Source organism: Pelobates fuscus, chromosome 12 (genome assembly GCF_036172605.1).
Source record: "Pelobates fuscus isolate aPelFus1 chromosome 12, aPelFus1.pri, whole genome shotgun sequence".
Lineage (NCBI taxonomy): Eukaryota > Metazoa > Chordata > Amphibia > Anura > Pelobatidae > Pelobates > Pelobates fuscus.
Genome location: NC_086328.1, coordinates 19,851,616 through 19,875,121, shown reverse-complemented (window position 1 = coordinate 19,875,121; position 23,506 = coordinate 19,851,616). Strand labels below are relative to the sequence as shown.

Here is a 23,506-nt window from a genome sequence, read left to right as displayed (position 1 = left end):
TTTTTACATGTTTAATTTAATTTAAATTACTTATTATTTGTATTTTATAATAATATATATATACAATATATATATTATATATATACATGTGTAATTTAATTATAAGTGTATTTTTATATTAATATATGTACATATTAATATAAAAATACACTTAGTATGACATTATATATATATATATATGATATATAGACATATATTATATATTATATATTATAGATATAATATATGTCTATATATCATTTATATATATATACACATATATAATTATTATTTTTTTATTAACTTTAACTTAATTTTTTTTTTATGATTTTACACATGCAGGGAGACTGCCTGTCAGCACAGACAGTCCCCCTGCAGGCAGACACAGGGACACCTATTGTGACCATGTGGTCGCCCTGTTGAGCGCTCACATGGCCCCAGGGGTCCTAATCCGCCATGGGGAGACTGTCTGGGCTGCAGGCAGTCTCCCCACAACGGGAGCACCACCGATCGCCGCCGGGGGAACGACGGCGATCGGGTAAGTAAATCTTAAAGTTAGGACGGTTCAGGACCGTCAGCGGTCGGCAATGGAAAAATGCCGATGACGGTCCTGAACCGTCCTCCGTCCTTAAGGGGTTAAATCCCTATAGGAAAACACTAATTCAATGAATTCCCATGGGGAGGGCCCAAATGCACCCACGACGCTCACAGTCCCCCCAGACGTCGGAGGAGCCAGACCACTGGCCCAGCACCGAGGGACATCAGCGCTGGAACTGGGTGAGTAAATAAAGGATTTTGTAACCTTTTTGGGGTAAGATTGTAGATAATATCAAAGGGCTAAAGAAAAAAGTTACCTGCGCTCTCTCCTTAATCCCTATGTATATTTAATGGACACTGGAGGTCATTTAGTAATCCAATGGACACTGGAGGGAATACCCGCCTGCCAACGTCAAGGCAGACCCCACCCTAGACGGGTCCTAATCTGTCCCTTTACCTTCTGGCAAAAAATATCTCTAATGAGATAGAGAGGGGTATTTTTTATATACACCCCTATATACTTGTTAACCCTTAATAGGGAACACATGGGATGGGTGGCAGCATTGTAACCTAGCTCTGTGAAAAAAGTGAATACAAATACTAAAAGAAAAGTCCTGACTCACTCCCATCACTCCTGGGCGGCAGCAATGACTACAGTAGACGTAAGCCTACACTTGTTTAAATATACATAGAGCTTAAGGAGAGAGCGCAGGTAACTTTTTTTCTTTGGTTTTTACTATGTGTATTAGCTGATGTGTACTGTAGTCATTGCTACCGCTCCCAGGAGTAATGGGAGTGAGCGCAGGACTTTTCTTTTTGTATTACTATCAAAGGGCTAATGACTGTTAGAGAAGGGGGAACTCTGACACTGCTTAAGGGTTAAAGCTCCCTGCTACATGACCTACTAACAAGGGGCTCATATCATCTCAATAGGCAAAGACCGCTTCCCAAAAATGTACCATGTCACTTTGAAGCAGGGCTGCTCAAATGTAATTAGAGGTTAGCATCTACTGCTGTCTTGATCAGACTGGTATCTATGGTATGATTGGAATCCAACTATGATTCTTGGACTAAAGCTCCTATAATTCTCTACCACAGGCTTGCAGAGCAGGGCAACACAGGGTTAACCCCAAGACAGTAGTAGAACTGACAAAAAGAGACAGTAAATATCCGAAATCTTTTAAAAAAAAAAATTGGAAAAAAAAGCCCCCCCCCCCCCCAGCTTACTGCAGTGAATGCACCTGCTATTATAGCAGCCGGTCAATAAAGAAACTTCACGGTGAACTGTTTAAAAAAATAAAACTGTACCATCCAGCTAAAAGCTTTGAAATACCTATTGGAGTCAGCAGTCAGTTACTCTGAATGGAGGGATGGGAGACAGGTCTGGAAACTGGCATTCAGCTTACAGGACCACCGCAGAGAGAGCTAAATGGCAAGCGTACAAGCTGTGGGTGTGATATTGAGTGAGAATCGCCTAATGTTAGTGGTGTTTTAATATTTTTTTTTTTTTAACTCTTAGACTTAAGAATGTTAAGCACGTGATTTAAATATATATATATATATATATATATATATATATATATAAATTTTTTTGTAGCTCTTAAATCTTGTTATACATTTTTTTTCTTCTCAAGGTTATTATGAGTTCACTGTTTCATCGAAACATGCACAGACGACCACCTGAAGAAGATAGTGATTTGTCCACCGACGAAGATCCACTTTTCCAACAAGATCTTGGTGGCCAAACTAGAATAAACGTAAGTTTTTTTTGTTTTACTTTTTTTCGTGGTCTGTCGTACACACAAACAAAAAAAAACAAAAAAAAAATTAATAACACTAAATGCGGATTTGATGTCTAGATTCTTGGCTACATCACCCACACAGCCTCCACCCTTATCTTTTTCGATTAGTTATTAGTCATCTGAGCAGATTCCAGATGTTCCGAGGGTTTTTCTAATTTGGAAAAACACACTTCGGAATCATCTGAACAACTCTTGCTAAAATGATGTCTGAAAATAGCAGGTCTGTGAATCCACTCAATAAGTAGATGCTTCAGTAACTCTGCAAAGTGAATTAGCAGAGATCAAGATAATTCCATTTGACAGAAAAGGTCTTTGAATAGCCTTAACCTTGTCGTTTTTTGCAAAATGTAATCTACAATAAATGTAATTGTTGGTATATGCCATGAAACGCCACTGGCCGAAGGGCATTGCACAGCCCCGCAGTTGTCCAGTTAAAAATCCTGAATGAATAAGTTGTTGTTTTTTTTTTTTGTTTTGTTTTGTTTATTTCAAACGGTTTTATGTAAAGATGATTTATTTTGTTTATTTAAGGAGTTATTCACTAAAGCGAGAATTGTGAATTCAAATTGACGTTAAAGTGAGTTTCAAATTTAAGAAGGTGAATTGGAAGCATAGTTAACTTGGAGAATTGTTTCCAATTCATCTACTCAGACCTTAAAAGCAGACATCCCAACTCTCCCGGAGGTTCTGGGAGTTACACGCATTTTCAATGCGGCTCCCTGACACTGCATACAGAATATCCTGGAAATCACACAATCTAACATCCAATGTATATCAGACTGTGTGTGTGTGTAAATTCCAGGATATTGTATATAATTTGCTGCTAACCAATAATACTCGTTAAACAGGGACTCGGTCGGGTGCTGCAGCCCTGTTCAAGCACAACCGGACCCTTGTAGTATCAGCCGGCTGGGAGGAAGTGACAGCCTCTCATTTCCTCCCAGCTTCACTGAAGGCCACGCGAGAGGAATGGAGGGAGAAGGAGGCTGGAGGCAGTGGTGGTACAGAGAGCATGAAGGCAGAGGAGAGGCTGGAGTGAGCTGCAGTGTGCTCACTCCCATCAGCCTCAGCCACCATCACCAGGACTCTAAGCAAGCAAGGTGCAAGAGTGTCAGAGTGTGTGTGTATGTCCGTATCTAGGTGTGTGTTAGTGTGCATATCTGTGTTTGTCAGTGTGTATCTGTGTGTCAGTGTGTGTATTTGCCAGTGTGTAGTTGTATGTCAGTGTGTGTGTGTATCTGTGCGTCAGTGTATATCTGAGAATGTGTGTGTATGTGTATACCTGAGAATGTGTGTGTGGGTGAATGTGTGTATACCTGAGAATGTGTTTGTATCTGAGTGTGTATGCGCCAATGTGTCTATCTGTGTGTATGTGAGAGTGAAGGAAGCCGTATGTTGTCAGCAAAATGAGTCCCTTTGCTTATATATGAAAATAATTTGATTTGAAGTACATTTCAGTCTGATAGCAGAAAAATAGAAAAGGGATTTAATTCTTGTTTTGTTAGTTCAAAAGTTGTGTATTTTAAAAAGAAAAGGCATAAAAGTGTTCCGTTAGTTTCATGAATTTATCCAACGCTCTATGAAAGGTGCTATCAACATATTCTTTGAATAAAAAAGTCATTATGTTCTCATGTACAAAGCCCATTTAGACATCTTTATATGTAATGGATAGAGACTAGACTTGTACAATCAGTTTCGGACGAATTAGTATGGCCGAACTTTTGCATTCGTCATGTTGTCCGAATTCTGTAAGTCTGAAACGCCATATGGCCTCATGAAGCAACTGAAACAGACAATGGATGAGTCCGTTCAGTTATTTGTGATTTTGAATTCTGCCTGTAGCAATCCCACATAAACAGGATTGATGATTAGGTGTCAGCCAATAAATAAAACCTAAAGAAAGAAGAAAGAAAGAACCAGGAATCAGCTGGGCTGAAATCGTAAAATTTGCAACCGAATGCTCAAAAATAACTGAATGCTCAGAATCAAGAATACTGACCGAAAGTGGATGGAATTTGAATGTGATAATACGATTCTATTCAGTCGGAATTGGCTTCATTAAAAGGGCTCTGAAATAAGCCTTTCACTGTACTTCAAAATATATATACATTGGAAAATTAAGTATTTATTTCGAAGGGCACTGGTAGACACCCGTTTTTCTCTCATTTGGTTAATCTGAAATGTTCTCCCAAATTGTTTCCCTGGACCAGCCTAACCACCGTGTAGACAGAATTTTTGGCCAAATAAAAAAAAAAAACATTTGAGGCAAAATATTTACACTGTACACAAGACTAAATGAGACATTGATAAATATATGGCCAAGTAGATCATGCTTAGTGTTGGAGATAACACCGTTAAAATACTCATAGCCAGTCTATTTTATTATCATATTTTTCTTTTTTCTCGAAAAGAGTCTATTTTTTTCTTTCTGCCCCACTCCTCCAGGTTAGCAAAGCAAATCATGATTTCTGAGCAGTGTTTCTCATCGAAATAATTCTCTGCCATTTCTGTGACATGTCTGATTCAATCAGATAATTTGATCCATGTGAGCACTGACATTATTCAGACAGCGTAGCTAGCCTGCATGCACTCCAACACAAGCACTATTAAGATTGGGTTCAACATTCTATCCATGTGGGCAGAACGAGGAACTGTCTCTCTCTCCCAGATATGCCATATAGCACTGTACATTATTTAATAAGAATTCAGAATTACATGTTTGAATCCTGTACCCATTCATTCCTTCATTCCTTCATTAAAGGAACACTGTAGTGTTTGGAATATGAATATGGCTGTTTAATCCCCAGTCATTCCTTGGATTGCAGTGAAAATGTGAGCTTTCTTACCTGTTCTCCATTGCCGCACCGGTCTCTCTGTGGCTGGCCAAAGTTCTCTATAGGGAATATAGGGTTCAGACGCTGAATGTAGGTGCTGCACAATGAGACTAGAAAGCGCCTCTAGTGGCCGTCTGAGTGACTACAGGTGTTACTAGGGCCGGCCTTAGGGGTGTGCGAGCTGTGCGGCCGCACAGGGCGCCATGGAGCAGGGGGCGCCCTGCGGCCGCATAGCTCACACGGCAGGGGCATATTAGCCGCAAGGCAAACAAGGCCTTGGGCGGCATTTTCCAGGGGGCGGCAAAAAAGCCGCCCCCAAATGCCCAAGGCAAATGTCTTGTTAGCCTTGCGGCTAACAGACATGCTGCTGGGCGGTCGGGCGGCGCTGGCGGGCGGGCGGGTGGCTGGCGAGGGAGCACTTCCTCTGAGCTGTCTGCTCAGCTCCCTCGCGCGCCGCAGAGTGAGGCTGGGAGCCGGAATATGACATCATATTCCGGCTCCAAGCCTCACTCTGAGGCGCGCGAGGGAGCTGAGCAGACAGCTCAGAGGAAGTGCTCCCTCGCCAGCCGCCTGCCAGCCAGTGCCGCTCGCCCAGCAGCCACTGGACCACCCCCCCCCCAGCATTCCCAAAGGTAAGGAGGCTGGGGGGGGGTGTTTAAAGAAATTTTTAAAAATGTGTTAATGTGGGTGTGTGTGTCTGTGTCTGTTAGTGTGTGTGTCTGTTAGTGTGTGTCTGTGTCTGTTAGTGTGTGTCTGTGTCTGTTAGTGTGTGTGTATGTTAGTGTGTTTCTGTGTCTGTTAGTGTGTGTGTATGTTAGTGTGTGTGTTAGTGTGTTTCTGTTAGTGTGTGTGTATGTTAGTGTGTGTCTGTGTCTGTTAGTGTGTGTGTCTGATAGTGTGTGTATCTGTTAGTGTGTGTGTCTGACTGTGTTTGTGTGGCTGTCTGCCTGTGTGTGTGTGACTGTTTGCCTATGTGTGTGTATGTGTGTGCGTGACAGTCTGCGTGTGTGTGTGTGTGTGTGTGTGTGTGACTGTCTGCCAGTGTGTGTGTGTCTGTCTGTGTGTGTGTGTGTGTGTGTGACTGTCTGCCAGTGTGTGTTTGACTGTTTGTCTGTGTGTGTGACTGTGTGTGTGTGTGTGTGTGGCTGTTTGCCTCTGTGTGTTTGGCTGTCTGCCTGTGTGTTTGTGTGTGGCTGTCTGTGTGTGACTGCCAGCCTGTGTGTGTGTGTGACTGCCAGCCTGTGTGTGTGTGTGTGTGGCTGTCTGCCTGTGTGTGTTTGTGTGTGTGTGTGTGACTGTCTGCCTGTGTGTGTGTGTGTGTTTGTGTGTGTGACTGCCTATGTGTGACTGTCTGGGCAGACTAGATGGGCCGAATGGTTCTTATCTGCCGTCACATTCCATGTCTGTGTGTGTGTGTTTGTGTGTGGCTGTCTGTGTATGACTGCCTGAGTGTGTTTGTGTGTGTGTGTGTATGGCTGTCTGCCTGTGTGTGTGTGTGTGACAGGGTGTGTGGGAAGGGGGAAGGAGTGTGGGGGAGGGGGGGGCGGGAAGGGGGGGGCGCTGTGAAGATTTTTCGCACAGGGCGCCCAAATGCCTAAGGCCGGCCCTGACTAGGCAGTAATGTAAACACTGCATTTTCTCTGCAAAGGCAGTGTTTACATTGAAAAGCCAGCATGGACCGGCAGTAGACACCTGAACTACTACATTATTGTAGTGGTTCTGGTGACTATAATATCCCTTTAAATGTTTTTTTTTTTATGGTTATAAATATGAAAAGCATCATGTCCATTCCCCTGCAGCGGACCAGATTCTATAACTCAGTATCCAATCAGTGTCACATAAACGATTCCAAGTCAGTTTTAAATATTACCAGGGTTATTTACTTAAGTGAGAATTCAGAGTGAACTTCAAATTTAATCTCAAAAACGCCAAAATGCCTTTTAAGTAAACGTAATGTTCTGTTCTAACGTATCATTTTTGCAATATTCACTTTAGAATGTATCAATGCTGTGGGTTTATTTTGCAATAAACGAGGAACAGATTGCTTGCTTATTTAATGGAGTTAAGGTATGTGCACTGCAGCCACTTTCCTTGCTGTAATTCAGAGTCGCATTGGCTGAATCTTAAAACCTGAATGTGACCTGGGATATGTAACTAAGAACTTAAATACAACATTACGGCAATTATTGCCTACAGACTAGAAATGATGCGTTTGACTTCTTGATATGCACCGCCACATGCTGACAATGCTGTAGGGAAGATATTGTTTTTTAAGAGTCTAGACAATGCTTCATGCTTCCAACTGGCTTAATGCAGTAGGTGAAAAAGTGGCTTGTGTATGAGGTGTGAGTGATGCTTATTGGATTACACCAGCGATGCCCAAAAGGTAGATCGGATCCCCAGATGTTTGAAAACTACAGCTTGCATGATGCTTTGCCATTCTAAAGGCTTGCAAAGCATCATGGGAGTTGTAGTTCTACAACATTTGGATCTACCTTCCGGGCACCCCTGGTTTACACTATCGAAGTGAGTGCTGTAAGTAGAAATAGAGGAAGTAGCTGGCAAAACTTTGGTTTTGGCTCAGAAGAGCCGAGAGATAAGATTCTGGCGAGCTTTACTTGTGAAAATGTATATCGTGGCAATATACAGCAAAGCCCATATCACGGCTGCCTCATATTGATGGGAGTCAGACTTCTATCCAATATTCTCCAAACCCTACAAACCGGCACCTATCTCTGGCACTTCAGCAGCCTCTTAAAAAAAAAAAAAAAAAAAACATTTGCCCCATTTTCTGGCTACAGTTTCTGAGCTCTGAAATCCGAGATAATGAGGCAAGTCATAATTTGCATCACTAGTCATCACTGCACGTTACGCCCCTTTAAAAACAAAGTAATTGCTCAATATGTCCTTATAAAAAGCACACGATACCCGGTTTACATGCGATCAATACTAACGTAAAATACTTTGAATTTCTGTTGCTAACGGTAGAATTCTGGGTGTTTTTTCTGCCAGACTCCTGAAATTTTGTAAAAATCCTTCTGTAAAATCTGATTTATTGAATTGACACCAATTTTTGCATGGACATAGTTTTTTTTATTCCACTCCCAAAAGTAAAACGGTGCACAAAGTTTACATGGCAGGTCCGTTGAGTCTCTCTCTTACCCCGTTTGGAACAGTAATTGACAATAGGGAACAAAAAAATACATTATGCATGATTATAATCACTTAACAGGCTGAGACATTAATAATTCTTATTTATGGTGCAGGTGTCTTGATATTATGCATAACAGATCCTCTCAAATAATTAATTTGTCACATTTTAAATGATTTTATTTTTTTAAGTCAATCCCAAGCTTTTCATGCAAAGTCATTGAAGTGTGCAGAGTAAACTTGAATTTGAATTTTCATATTGCATCACCTTAAAGGGACACTCCACTGCCTAAATAGAAAATAAATAAAAATCACTGTTTAGTAGAATACCACACATGAAAACATGAACACGTATGTAATCATGCATTTTTTTCATTGGAGTTATATCTAACAATTTGCAACAATTTGCAAAAATTACAGATCTCTTGTCTGCTGCCTTTGCAAGCCCTCTCATTCTAGCCCCATCCAGACTTTCTGTAGCTGTCCAATCACAGACTTCCCAATGCAGCTCAATGAGAAGTCTTTGCAAGGCAGGTGATCTGGGCAATTGCTGCCTCTTGAGTTCAGTGCAAATAAGCTAACCAAACCAGGAAGTAACTGGACCTGCTTTCTGCTTGAAAAGCCAGGGGGTGTAACCAGTATAATTTATAAAAGTGTCAATTCCTGTTGAAATCTGCAATGTTTCCAAAATTAAAAAAGAGGCAGTAATAAATAACAAATAAAACAAAAAACTTTCATTTTCTTTTTAATCTGGTCTTCATTGTTCCTTAACCCCTTAAGGACCCATGACATGTGTGACATGTCATGATTCCCTTTTATTCCAGAAGTTTGGTCCTTAAGGGGTTAAAGGAGCCCTATTGTGTTAGGAATACATGTATATGCTATAGTTTTGTACTATGTATTAGTATTCCCAACCACCCAAGAGTGGAGAAATAAGTTGAACTAAAATAATGCAAAATTGGGCCAATCAGTGTACTGCATAATATATACATAATGTAATATATATATATATATATTGCAGCACACTTTCCTGCCATTTGGTTCGCAGATCAAAAAGTAACTGATAAAAGGAAAAAGAGAAGTAAAACAAATGTAAAAGTCAATAGTTAATTTATTCTATATGTATTAACATATGAACTTTTTTTTTATATACTGCTCTATCTCTTTTTCCCTCGTTTGGCCACTTCTCACTTGATCTATGAATAAAATCGGCCATTTTGTAAATGGCATCTATCATCTTTCTTTTTCTCATCAACCATTTTTTTTATTTTTGGCACCAACGGTGGAATCTAACATCACAAATCAAAGCAAGCAAACTTGCTTTACTATTGCATGTTTTAGTTGGTTTGTGATAGGGATGTTCGTTTCGGGACTTTGGGAATTCGGGACTTCAGCAATTCGGGACTTGGGCACTTCGGTTCGGTACTTCCAAAATTCGGGACTTTGGCAATTCGGCACTTCAGTTCGGTTCGGCACTTCCGAAATTCGGGACTTCGGCTATTCAGCAATTCAGGAATTTGGCTATTTAGCAATTCGGGACTTCGGCACTTAGGGATTTTGGGAATACGTGACTTTGGCAATTCACCAACCCTTACCCTAACCCTAGTCCTACCACTACTCCTAACCCTACCCCATAACTAACCCCTAACCCTAACCCTACCGCTAACCGTACCCCAACACTTAATCCTACCCCTTTGTCCGAATTGACGAAATTCGTCCGAATTTAAATTCGGACCTAAACGAATTGCACATGTCTAGTTTGTGATTCATGCATATTTAGGTCAGAGTTCAGTAATTTGACTTTTCACCAGATCGGCCCAAATTCTGAAGCATTGTAGTTTGGACCAAAAGACAAATCTCTTTTTTAGGGTGCATACAATTTTTTTTTTTATTAATTTGTATGCACCCTTAATTATTGTTGAACCACCGTCAGACCACTAAGCTCTCATGCTTCAAATTGGACTAAAAGTAGTGAGATTCAGAGCACAGAAGAGGTGTATTTATATATAAATATATATATGTGTATATATGTATATATATGTGTATATATATATATATATATATATATATATATATGCCAATGTTCTCAGCATAGGTGAGAGATGAATAAAGAGTAATTGTCATATTTACAATTGTATATATAAAGTTTATTGGGCAATTATTGCTTTCTGTAGGTCAATTAAGGGCAAACTGGGTGTGACAAACCATAAGCTTATGGCAGATGATGCCAATGTCTTTACAAAGAGAGTACATGCTGTGTTTGTCGATGTATGCCAACGGCATCACTCTTTTTATTGCTTAGACATCTTGTTCGTACATTTGTAAAATGGAATCTCTTGACATTGTGAGAGTAGTAGTTTCATAACAATGGGTGATTGCTATTTTAGATGATGAAGTAGCTGGAGGCACAAAACGACTTTTATTACAAATACAAGCAATAAAATGTGTGCATGAATTATTTATGGAGAATCGCTTGCTGGTCCAAACCTCTTCTTTTGTTACGCTTACTTCAGGTAATAAGGAATATCAACACCTATGCGAGAACAAAGACTTTGGCCCAAGGATTCCTTGACATGGCTCTCTTCACTGCGAACGCTTCCCAAATGAAACATCTTCTGCAGCAGGGATCGGACACCCAGTTTTATTATTTCCTATTCTCTCTGCTGGTATGTATTCTTGGACATCACACTGACCGCCATTAGGAGAATGCCTTGCTTTAAGGAACAAAATTGCCTTATTAAGCATTATGTTCATTAAACAGTCACTTCTGCAGACACGATCGTGATCCTATTAAGTTTTTATATGCATCTAATACGAGTTCCAATCAAGTTAAATAAGTAGCCATTTGATTTTGACATTATTTAAATGAACTTTTAATAATGTATCCTCCACATTGCTTTTTCGTGGTTTCCGCACCTCTGTACCTTACTAATTATGAGTATCGGTCTAATTTTTCCTGCTGGTGATTAAATTAAAATTAATAGACTGTGCACAGGGATGATTTTCAGTTCTTTCAAATTGATTCAGTTTGGATTTCCGAGATTTTCCAGATTTGAAGAATTTCAGTTTAAAAAAAATATTTTGCTTTGAAAATTCAATTCGGTGATAAAGAGATTTTTTTTTTTTTTTTTAGAAATGCACCGACTCTACTGAAATTTGATTCAAGTTAAACCAAACCATTGCTGATGAGCAATAGTTAAACCTGTACATAGCTTAAAATTAGAATTTTACGCAAATCCCAAAGTTTTCGAGTTTTAGTCATTGCCATTATATTTTAGTTTTAAATATATTAAAAATAAAAATTAAAAAAAAGGAAATTTAACAGTAGAAGAAAATGCAAGTATTAAATCTCATTCTGAAATACGTTTACTTATGGTGAAAAAAACCTCAAAAGCGAATTCCCAGATTATCGTCATTGTGAGATTTCTCCAATAAAAATCAAATCCCAGCCAATTAAAACACAAATTGCAAAATTTAGGCTAACGTATCTGATCTTGAACGTTTTGTAATTTGGATTTTAATTCAGTACAATCCAGATTTTTCTAAATAACAATGAATGTGTGTTTCCTAAACTGCATTCTGAAGAGCAGGGTTAGAACTAAAGCAGCATTGTTTAATTCTGAATGAAAAACATATCTTATAAATATACAAAAAATCTGTGTACTCAAATGAGTCCAGGCCAGGCATAAAAGATATGTGGGATTTTAAGTAAGGATATGAAAAAAAAAAACATTTTGAAAGGGATCTTAGAATAATGCAATATCTACAAGTAAGGTTTCATTTAATTCATAGAGGCGTTCTTCATACATCTTCAGTGTTACAGTGTTTGATTTCCTTGTATTGTTTACACTGTCTTTGTTGTGGAGTGTGTGTGTGTGTGTGTGTTAGGTTTGGTTTTACATTTTAAAGGGAAACTGTTGCTACCCAGTATTTTTAACGCTATGTTTACATATTTCCAATATTTAACATATATGAATTTATGAGGTGTATAAAATAAAATCAAATGCAGAAATTCACACCTGTTTATCCTATAACTGGGCGCCTCCATTTTAGCTCTCTGTCAATCATTGTTGTAGGTTAGGCCTGTTGCACCTGGAAGTCAGTATAGGAAGCATAGAGAGATTAAGAGAATTGAAACAATGTTTCTACGTTGTCTCTTTTTTTGCAGTTAGTGTCCTGGCTTTGCCTTGCCTGAGCTGGATTGGTCATTTGATACATTTTTAATAGGAAAACAGTTAACCCAAGTTATAGGGGATTTTCAATGTTTTAATAAATAGTGTAATTTTTTTTTTTTAAATGATGACTGTCCTTTTAATTATATTAATATATAATATTTGCATTTTATGGTAGTCTGACAGGGGTGCAAGATGGTATGACTGATATGATACTGACAGACAAAGATTATCTAGGTAAACAGAGAGACGAGAGACCATCCCTAGAGCTCTCCTACTCAGAGAATATGAATTCTCAGAGAATCTTTCAACTCGACTAAGATTTATTAGAAAATATGAAATGGAAAACACTCTCGGTGAGCTACAACATTGTTTTAAAGGAGCACTATTTCATTATGAATACAAATATGTATTCCTAATGTTTATATTGTCCCCCCTACCTATCGAGGGGTTCAAAATATAAGATTTACTGACCTTACAGCCTGAGTTGCGCTAGTCTCCATGCTACAGATTTTCTTGATTCATGATCGCATCCGACTCATCGGGAAGCATGGCAGGCTAGTGCGCATGCACAGCAAAACTCCACACTGCATCAGTCAAATGCTCTCAAAGAGTCATTTGAGCTAGAACGGAGTTTAACTCTGTTATGAATGCGGAAGTGCCTCTCGTGGCTGTCAAGAAGACAATCACTAGAGTTGTGCTAAAGCTGTAATTAAAATGTTGTCATTCCTGCAAAATAGCAATGTTTTCAGTTGCAGGGTTTAACAGTCAGAGGCATGGCACCACTTAATTGAGATAACGTGATCTGGACGCCTATAGAGACCCTTTAAATATAAAATGACATAATTACTACAAGGCAGCTCCACGAAATATAAACGTTGATCAGAAAAAGCTAAATGGTATATTTGGGGGGGGGGGGGGGGGGGGGAGATATAGAAATATAGCATGACCAGCAAAGACAAGAAGGCATAGTGATTTTAAATTAAAAAGTCTAGTTAAAAATGTTGCCATTGTTTAATGGGACGCAAGAAATACACCTAGGTGACAAAGGTGTTTTGTAATAATTGTGCTGTTTATAATGCCGAGTGATATTACAGCACTCGGATCTTATTGTGCAACAAGTCTATAAGTGTCATTAACTGAGCTTTATTTGCAAGAATAAAGGGGAAACTACTTTTCAATGGAGGAAGATAGAAATTGTTGTGGTAATTTACTATGTTCTATGTTGAGGTTCTATATGGAATATGAGACTATTCTGTACACCTTTATATAAGATGAAGCAAAAATGCACGCTGCTTCAGTGTACCCCATGTGGTTGAGTTCTGGGGGTGTAGTAGAGATTGACAGTTTAGTTATGGTATTTTAGGATTAGCGGTATCTGCCTTCTAGGTGATGTGTAATAAAGTTTTTATCAGCCTCACCTAGTCTTTACCCTATATACTTTGTAAATTAAACATTAAAACTACCCTAATACTTACACAAACCCTAATTGTCTTGTATTCTTGTCATATCCTAGTGACGTGCTTTTAACCCCTTAAGGACACATGACATTATTCCAGAAGTTTGGTCATAAGGGGTTAAACAGAACTAATTTTAGTTTGGTTTACAGACTATGTGCTATTGTGAGTGCCTGCAATAACAATGTCACCCTATCAAGATGCAACTTTGAATAGTTAATTTCTACCCCATTCTCAGACTAAAATGTATACCTGTCCCTTCAGCCCAATCAATGAAGTACCCTTCGTCAAGACAAAAACTACATTCGTTGTTGAAGTAACTTTTTAAAAGCTAGGTGTGAATCTTCAGACTATCATCATTTGGACATTTGTTTCCCCTGAAAAAAACTCAGTGGATCTGTTTTTTTTGTGTATTTTTTCTTGCCAGTTTCAAAGTGTTGCCCAAATACATTTTTATTTATTTTGTATGTATAAAATTCAGAGTTGGATAATTCAAATACACTGAGATTATTGTTGTACTAAGTTTGTTCTATCACTCGGTCCGTATACCATGTCGTAGGAAGCAGCACTGTAAGTGTGTTGGCTGCATTCCTTTTGGACCCAGTTTAGAATTCCATAAGCCTGGGACGATGATATAAATTGTAATTTACTTCACTGATCTACTGATCCGATGAAGAAAAACATTGATTGTCCTTTTACAAATAACCACTACAGTTCCCCTTTTGATATCATAAAAATAAAGAATTTTTACTATTTTGTTCAATAGCCTAAAAGTGTTTTAGTCTGATTTAATGACAGTCGTAAAGCACATTGGGTCAGACAAAAGCAGAGAATATATAATTGCATAAATGCATAAGCTGGTATTTTGTGTTACAATGCTAAGTGATCATTATTTAGTTAAACACTTTATTGTGTTTACATGTAAGTGATAACAGTTTGTCTACTCTCAAACGCACGTAGAAAAGCATTTTTAAGGCCGCTTTGATCACATCTACAGTAAGTAGAGATAAATATTGAATAGAATGAATTCATTGGGTTCAGCAGGAGGGAACGCATTCATTTTTCAGAGGGTACAGTTAACTAATGTATTTCCGTGGGTGGCAAGGATACAGCTGCATTTTTGGTACAATTTCCTTTCACAGTGAGAGCAGTCCCAATAAAAGAGCAGTGATTTTCAATCCATTATAAAATCCAGCTATTATGTTGATACGGTATTTTAACCCCTTCACAGCACAATTTGAACTCGTAGCTTTGTAATTACCTATTTAGCCTTTTTTTTTTTTTTGCAAAGTGGTGATGATTTGTATTACAAAAAACATCCAAACAGGTGCAAAAAGGGCTAATGTTCACTATGATCAATAAAAATCTTCACAGTTGGCAGTTTGTGTTCTCTTTGTTGCTGTTTTTATGTGATCTTATTGTGCAACAAGCCTATTTGCAACTACTTTTCTATGGAGGAAGATAGATATTGTTGTGGTAATATACTATGTTCTATGTTTAGGTTCTATGTGGAGTATGAGACTATTCTGTATTGGCCAGCATATTCATGGCTGGCAAAGCATTATGGGAGTTGTAGCTCCCGAAAAGCTGGGTATCTACCTTCTGGACACTACTGTTCTATCTAGAATCTTTATGGTTTTGTTCACTTATCCCGTCTTTGAAAACAGAAATAATTGTAGAAACCCACACCTCTTTAACCTGCAACTGGATGCGTCCATCTTACCTTCTTGTCAATCAATGTTAAAGTTTATATTGAGGATTTTATTTTTTTATGTGTCATATGCCTCCAATGTTATAACTGAGCTTCAGTCAGTGGCGTACCTACCATGGTCACAGGGGTCGTACGTGGGAAAGGGGGAGAGGGAATGAAGACGCATGTTGGAGCTGTGGGGGGGATGGAGACACATGGAGGGGCTGGAGGGAGAGGAAATGGAGACACATGGAGAGTCTGGGGGGTAGGGATGGGACACATGGAAGGACTGGGGTAGGGAATGGGATACGTGTAGGGACTGAGGGGAGAGGGAACGGGATACGTGTAAGGACTGAGGGGAGAGGGAACAGGATACGTGTAAGGACTGAGGGGAGAGGGAATGGGCTACATGTAAGGACTGAGGGGAGAGGGAATGGGCTACATGTAAGGACTGAGGGGAGAGGGAATGGGATATGTGTAAGGACTGAGGGGAGAGGGAATGGGATATGTGTAAGGACTGAGGGGAGAGGGAATGGGCTACATGTAAGGACTGAGGGGAGAGGGAATGGGCTACATGTAAGGACTGAGGGGAGAGGGAATGGGATACGTGTAAGGACTGAGGGGAGAGGGAACAGGATACGTGTAAAAACTGAGGGGAGAGGGAATGGGCTACATGTAAGGACTGAGGGGAGAGGGAATGGGATACGTATAAGGACTGAGGGGAGAGGGAATGGGATACGTATAAGGACTGAGGGGAGAGGGAATGGGATACGTGTAAGGACGGAGGGGAGAGGGAATGGGCTACATGTAAGGACTGAGGGGAGAGGCAATGGGATACGTGTAAGGACTGAGGGGAGAGGGAATGGGCTACATGTAAGGACTGAGGGGAGAGGCAATGGGATACGTGTAAGGACGGAGGGGAGAGGGAATGGGATACGTGTAGGGATTGGGGGAGAGGGAATGGGATACGTGTAAGGACGGAGGGGAGAGGGAATGGGATACGTGTAGGGATTGGGGGGAGAGGGAATGGGATACGTGTAAGGACGGAGGGGAGAGGGAATGGGATACGTGTAAGGACGGAGGGGAGAGGGAATGGGATACGTGTAGGGATTGGGGGGAGAGGGAATGGGATACGTGTAAGGACGGAGGGGAGAGGGAATGGGATACGTGTAGGGATTGGGGGGAGAGGGAATGGGATACGTGTAAGGATGGAGGGGAGAGGGAATGGGATACGTGTAGGGATTGGGGGAGAGGGAATGGAATATGTGTAAGGACTGGGGGAGAGGGAATGAGACACATGCGGGGGCTGAGGTATTGGGACTGGGGGGAGGGAACAAGACACATGGAGTTGCATAGGGGGAGGGAATGGGGGCGGGAATGAGACACATGGACGAGGTTGGAGGATCAGGCATGAGACACATGGAGGGATTTTGGAGGGAGCACCAGAAATCCATAATTTCTAGTTACGCTTCTGACTTCAGTAATAACCTTGTGCCCTCCAGGGTTATAGAGAATTTTATTTTCAGCCTTACTCATTCCATTTACCATATATTTAAAATATGGCTGAACATGTATTCATTTATCAGCTATACGTGTGCTCTTATCTTCTACGCAAGTCTTTCTATTTCCATGTATACAATGACATACTCGCAAAAAAGAAAAGAAATGTAAAAATAAAAAGTAAGCGCTGTCCTTTGTACCTGGCAATCAGCATTGAGAAAATAATCGGTCCTGTATTTTGTAATTGTTTCTGAGTTTGTCTCTTTTCATGCCTGTCTTTAACAGCCTCTGCAAGGCATGTGGATGGTGATTGGAAAAAGTAGTTTACTGCACTTTCCGGATTCACGTATTGTTGAAACATCCATAGTTATAAATGTCATGGTATACATAAATGTCATGCAGAATCTCTCATCACTAGTCTCTCCCCAAACTGATACAATTGGAGTAAAGTTTATATTTCAAAGTGAAACATAATTGCTTAGAAGTTAACCAATTAGTAGAGCCTCAATAGACCCTAGAAATGGTATAGCCATCAAGTAGCCTGCTCTGCAGTTACAGAGCTGCAACTTAACGATTCCCCCAATGCCTTTAAGCTTGAAAAGCATTATGGGAGTTTCCATTCTGCAGATGCAGGAGGGGGCTACCTGTTGACTGGACTAACTCCTTAACATTTTACAGTAATGGGGACCACTAAATGATATTAACCTTTACAGAGAAATCATCAATTCGTAACAACTTATAGCAGGTCAAAGCATATCATACAACGCGTTTGATGTAAAGTTTGCGTAAACGTAAAACACATACTACGTTATCCGAAGTTATAGAACATAATATGCAGTAAACCTTTACCCCTCCATGATCATCCTTAAGTTATTGACTACATCTCGGAGTAAACCCAAACCACTTTATTTGCAGTCACCCAGCATGTAAATAAAATCGTGAATCAATTCGAGAAATATTTATCCGCAGAACAAAAAAAATGACAAGGGTTATTGTGAACGGTTTTAAATCACTTACAGTTCATTCTATAATTAGACAATGGTTGATTGCCATTTTTACACATGTATTCATAATGCTGAACTAATTATAAAGGCTTAGTTGAAAGACATAAGTACATTTAAATAATCTAGGCATTGTTCCCCATGGGCATGAATTAGCAACTAAATAATTCTGCATTCTTTAAATGCGACTACCCATGCAAATACGGAATGCATAATTGTGTGTGCTAGCTAAACACCAATGTAAATCAAGATCAACAGAATTCCTGGGAGTGCATGCTACATTTGCTAGTACAAAATTGCCTTCACATCATAATCAGTATTTCACATAACAATTTTACAAGATGTCATTCTGTATGGGAACGCCGATTGCGAGAAATCGGTCACCCAGATATCGTGCAGTACAAGGAAGCATTGCTCCTTCATATTTACTCTGAACAAGGTTTGTTCTGCTGCCTTTTCCATTTTTTTTTTTTTTTTATCACTTTGTATTAGACGTACGTTATGGCTTTCTTTTCATGGCAGATTAATGTACGTATTTAAAAGTTAAATGGAAATTTTCGTAAAAATATAATAAAATATCATTCAAGGTATTCCATAGCTTACTTTTTAGTTCACTGTAGTTTTCAGATTTCTTCTAACTCGTATATTAAATTGGCAATACGCAGTGCCGGATTAAGGACCTCATGGACCAGGAGCTGAAAATTATGGTGGGCCTAATTACAAAATCTGAAATAGTTTCTGTTCCATCTTCTTCCTAATTAGCTGCATGCTTACAGTCTTTTTATATATTTATAATGTGTTTAAAGTGTCTCTTTCACCACAACATAATTTCTGCGTATTTCACAACGATAAAGCCTTCATAAAATTATTGTACTGAGTGGTTTGGAATTTTCATTGCGAATCCAACCCAATCAAAAGATATCATAAGACAAATTAGAGACTACTTTATGTTATGTTTAAGGCTGATTGAGAGCTTCCACCACCAAGCGCTGTCAATTCCCACAGCTGTTGCTAGAGACAGCCGTGGGAAACCAGATATCGCACATTGTCGGATTTGGTCTACAAAGGACCTTGCAGGATCCTCCATACAGATCCATGATGTACTCTTGCGCAGGAGTGGAAAAAGAAGATGGCACATGCATGAGATAAAGCTTCAGGTAGTTATCATCATCCCCAGGTCACCTCGTACCAAGTCGGGATGTCTCTTTATGGGGACTTTTCACACCATGCATGAACCCCGAAGATGACAGATCAATTTTAATGATTGATTAACACAATAGGAAAAAATCCTGAAAGTGAAAGAGAAACTTTAATGATTGGTTAAGGCAACATGATTACAGATAGTGGCTCTATCACGAGCATATAGCATTGCCAGTTTTGCATGCATTTCGACAATTCAGCCAATAATGACACTAAAGTTAAAATCCGTCTTAATTGAAGCATTCAGATTTTGCTTATGCACAAAGGCAGACTCAGACTTGTTAAAGGGACACTCTAAGCACCAAAACAACTTCAGCTTAAAGGGACACTATAGGCACTAAGACCACGTTATGCCCTATCCCTTCTATTAACCCCACAATGTAAAACATTGCCGTTTTAGAGATACATTGACGTGTTTAGACTACCTCTAGTTGATGTGTTGCTCGAGTTTCATGGAGTTCTACACCCTGGTCGTCCTCATGCTTTGAATCGCTCTGATGTCAGTGGAGGAGCCTGAGTTAAATGAAAACAGGGTTTTTAACCCTTTGTTTGCAGCTGGTTGGTGGGCAGAGAGAGCTATAGTGTTAGGAATACAGTTTTGTATTCCGAACACTATAGTGTTCCTTTAACAAAGTTTTTTGGTGTATAGACCATGCCTCTGCAGTATCACTGCTAAATTCTCTGCCAGTTAGGTGTTAAAAAAATTTATACAGGCCTAGCTACATTTCCCCTAGCTGTGAATCACACAGCCTCCCCACACATTACTGAAAAAAGTGTCTAAATTGTTTAGCTTCTCTTATTGCACAGTGTTTTTTTAATGTATGAATTCTAAGATCCAGCTCTGTTAATAGCATGCTAGAGCCTGCAGGAGCCTCCTGTATGTGATTAAAGTTCAATTAACTGAGCAGAAGATAAAAATTTCTAAATTAAAAGACTTGATTTAAAAATGAAACCATTTTGTCATGCAGGCTGTGTGAGTCACAGCCAGAGGGGGTGTGGCTAGGGCTGCATAAACAGACACAAATGTGGTTTAACTCATGAATGGCAGATAATTGAGAAATGAGACTGCAGAGGCATGATATATACACCAAAACTGATACTTATAAACAATTGTAATAGTATTGACTGGGGTAATTAAAGACAAACTGCCACCAATTGAAAGGTGTCTACAGGGAGTGCAGAATTATTAGGCAAGTTGTATTTTTGAGGATTAATTTTATTATTGAACAACAACCATGTTCTCAATGAACCCAAAAAACTCATTAATATCAAAGCTGAATATTTGTGGAAGTAGTTTTTAGTTTGTTTTTAGTTATAGCTATTTTAGGGGGATATCTGTGTGTGCAGGTGACTATTACTGTGCATAATTATTAGGCAACTTAACAAAAAACAAATATATACCCATTTCAATTATTTATTTTTACCAGTGAAACCAATATAACATCTCAACATTCACAAATATACATTTCTGACATTCAAAAACATAACAAAAACAAATCAGTGACCAATATAGCCACCTTTCTTTGCAAGGACCCTCAAAAGCCTGCCATCCATGGATTCTGTCAGTGTTTTGATCTGTTCACCATCAACATTGCGTGCAGCAGCAACCACAGCCTCCCAGACACTGTTCAGAGAGGTGTACTGTTTTCCCTCCTTGTAAATCTCGCATTTGATGATGGACCACAGGTTCTCAATGGGGTTCAGATCAGGTGAACAAGGAGGCCATGTCATTAGATTTTCTTCTTTTATACCCTTACTTGCCAGCCACGCTGTGGAGTACTTGGACGCGTGTGATGGAGCATTGTCCTGCATGAAAATCATGTTTTTCTTGAAGGATGCAGACTTCTTCCTGTACCACTGCTTGAAGAAGGTGTCTTCCAGAAACTGGCAGTAGGACTGGGAGTTGAGCTTGACTCCATCCTCAACCCGAAAAGGCCCCACAAGCTCATCTTTGATGATACCAGCCCAAACCAGTACTCCACCTCCACCCTGCTGGCGTCTGAGTCGGACTGGAGCTCTCTGCCCTTTACCAATCCAGCCACGGGCCCATCCATCTGGCCCATCAAGACTCACTCTCATTTCATCAGTCCATAAAACCTTAGAAAAATCAGTCTTGAGATATTTCTTGGCCCAGTCTTGACGTTTCAGCTTGTGTGTCTTGTTCAGTGGTGGTCGTCTTTCAGCCTTTCTTACCTTGGCCATGTCTCTGAGTATTGCACACCTTGTGCTTTTGGGCACTCCAGTGATGTTGCAGCTCTGAAATATGGCCAAACTGGTGGCAAGTGGCATCTTGGCAGCTGCACGCTTGACTTTTCTCAGTTCATGGGCAGTTATTTTGCGCCTTGATTTCTCCACATGCTTCTTGCGACCCTGTTGACTATTTTGAATGAAACGCTTGATTGTTCGATGATCACGCTTCAGAAGCTTTGCAAGATATCTCACTATTTTTTACTTTTCTGAGCCTGTCAAGTCCTTCTTTTGACCCATTTTGCCAAAGGAAAGGAAGTTGCCTAATAATTATGCACACCTGATATAGGGTGTTGATGTCATTAGACCACACTCCTTCTCATTACAGAGATGCACATCACCTAATATGCTTAATTGGTAGTAGGCTTTCGAGCCTATACAGCTTGGAGTAAGACAACATGCATAAAGAGGATGATGTGGTCAAAATACTAATTTGCCTAATAATTCTGCACTCCCTGTATATCAATTTTAAAATTAGAATTTTTATTTTATTTTTACTACATTTATGAACAGTATATCAAATAACTTTTCTTATTTTACTAAATGGATGGTATTCTTAAAATTAAAAACAAATCTGCACAACTTTTGCACCTTTTAAGCACATTTTTCCATCGCGAAATTTGAAACACCATGAATGTTTCTAATGTATAAACAGTGTCTCCACAGCCTGTGTGCTATACAGTAATTATAATAACAACACTAACATCTTAATGATAGCAACTCTGCTCTAATTGTCTTGTCTATTTTCATCTTTCTCACTTTGTAACAGAGAAGCCACTCTTACACCCCTCTATTCCAAAGTGCACCTAGCAGTTCAGCAAAAAAAAATCTATTTTTATCTGGAACAGAGCAAAGTTGCTAATAATCTCTAGACTAATAGCAGATTAATTAGTAATTAATAGTTTATGGTTGCATGTTTTAAAGAAAAATGTGGAAAAAAAAGATCTAACTGTAATATATGTAGGAATAATAGTGTACATAAGAGCAATGCAACAGATATTGTGTGTTGATCATTAAGCTCAAGGCTACTAATAAGCTATTTAGACCATTATTATGCAAAAAACATACAGCAGTTTGGACAATACAGTACAGTTAGTTACAATACAAAACATAGGACTTGATGTTAGGAGAGGTTTTCAGTCAGCTTTCTCTTCGTATTGGGTGTATCAATAGTGGAATAAATGCATATGTTTTCTAATTAGAGTTTAGAACAAGCATGCCAGGCTGACAGACAGCTTCCTGGCTGGCCCCTGACATACAGGACATGGAGAGAGTAATGCCAATGTACTAGCTGTATGGTCCTACAGCCTGCTATACTGTTTAAGCCTGTCTAATGATGTTTGTGTTGTGCTGTGCTGCCCTGGACAGTTCCCTAGTGTCCCAGAATTTCCCAGAATTTGGGACACCAAAGAACTAAATTGGGATGGCAGGATGGGATACCAAAATAGGGACTGTGACACCAAAAACTGACCTGGTGAATAAAGTAGCTGAACAAGAAGCATTGTTGACTTGGAGATTCTTTCCCAGTTTGCCTACCTTGGCCTTAAATTTGAAATCAACTCTGAATTGCTGACGATAATCACTCTAGTGAAAAGCCCTGATAGTGATTGCATGCAGACCATCAGGAATAGTGTGCAGCAATATATATATATATATATATATAAACCCCCAGAGAGAGGACTCTAAGGCTGTTTACGTTTCAGCTTTCCTCTCGTGCAGGATCAGGCTAAGATGAGTTGCTTTGTTAATATCATTGTTAGCAATCTTGCATTTATTTAGAAAGCTCCAACATTTTCCACAATACCGTACCTTAATACTGTATGCATGCATTGACAGAAGGTGGAGACTGGAGACATTACGGTGCATAATTACACAACTGGTGTGAAAGTAAAGGAGCGCCCTGCTCATACACCTAAAACCAAGGATATCACGGTCGT

At 39.5% G+C, this 23,506-nt stretch overlaps 1 protein-coding gene across 2 annotated transcripts in view; it reads left to right on the top strand.

Annotated features, from left to right (window-relative positions):
* Positions 1 to 1,914: 1,914 nt before the first annotated feature.
* LOC134578723 (ninjurin-1-like) overlaps positions 1,915 to 23,506 on the top strand; it is a 66,579-nt gene continuing 44,987 nt past the window's right edge. The window contains exons 1-3 of one of the 2 annotated variants that reach the window (XM_063437724.1): positions 1,915 to 1,995; positions 2,151 to 2,273; positions 10,816 to 10,968. In XM_063437724.1, the coding sequence (XP_063293794.1) occupies positions 2,157 to 2,273; positions 10,816 to 10,968 (270 nt within the window). In that variant the 5' untranslated portion in view covers positions 1,915 to 1,995; positions 2,151 to 2,156. The remainder of the gene's footprint in view (positions 1,996 to 2,150; positions 2,274 to 10,815; positions 10,969 to 23,506) is intronic. The other variant, XM_063437725.1, reaches the window with a different exon arrangement.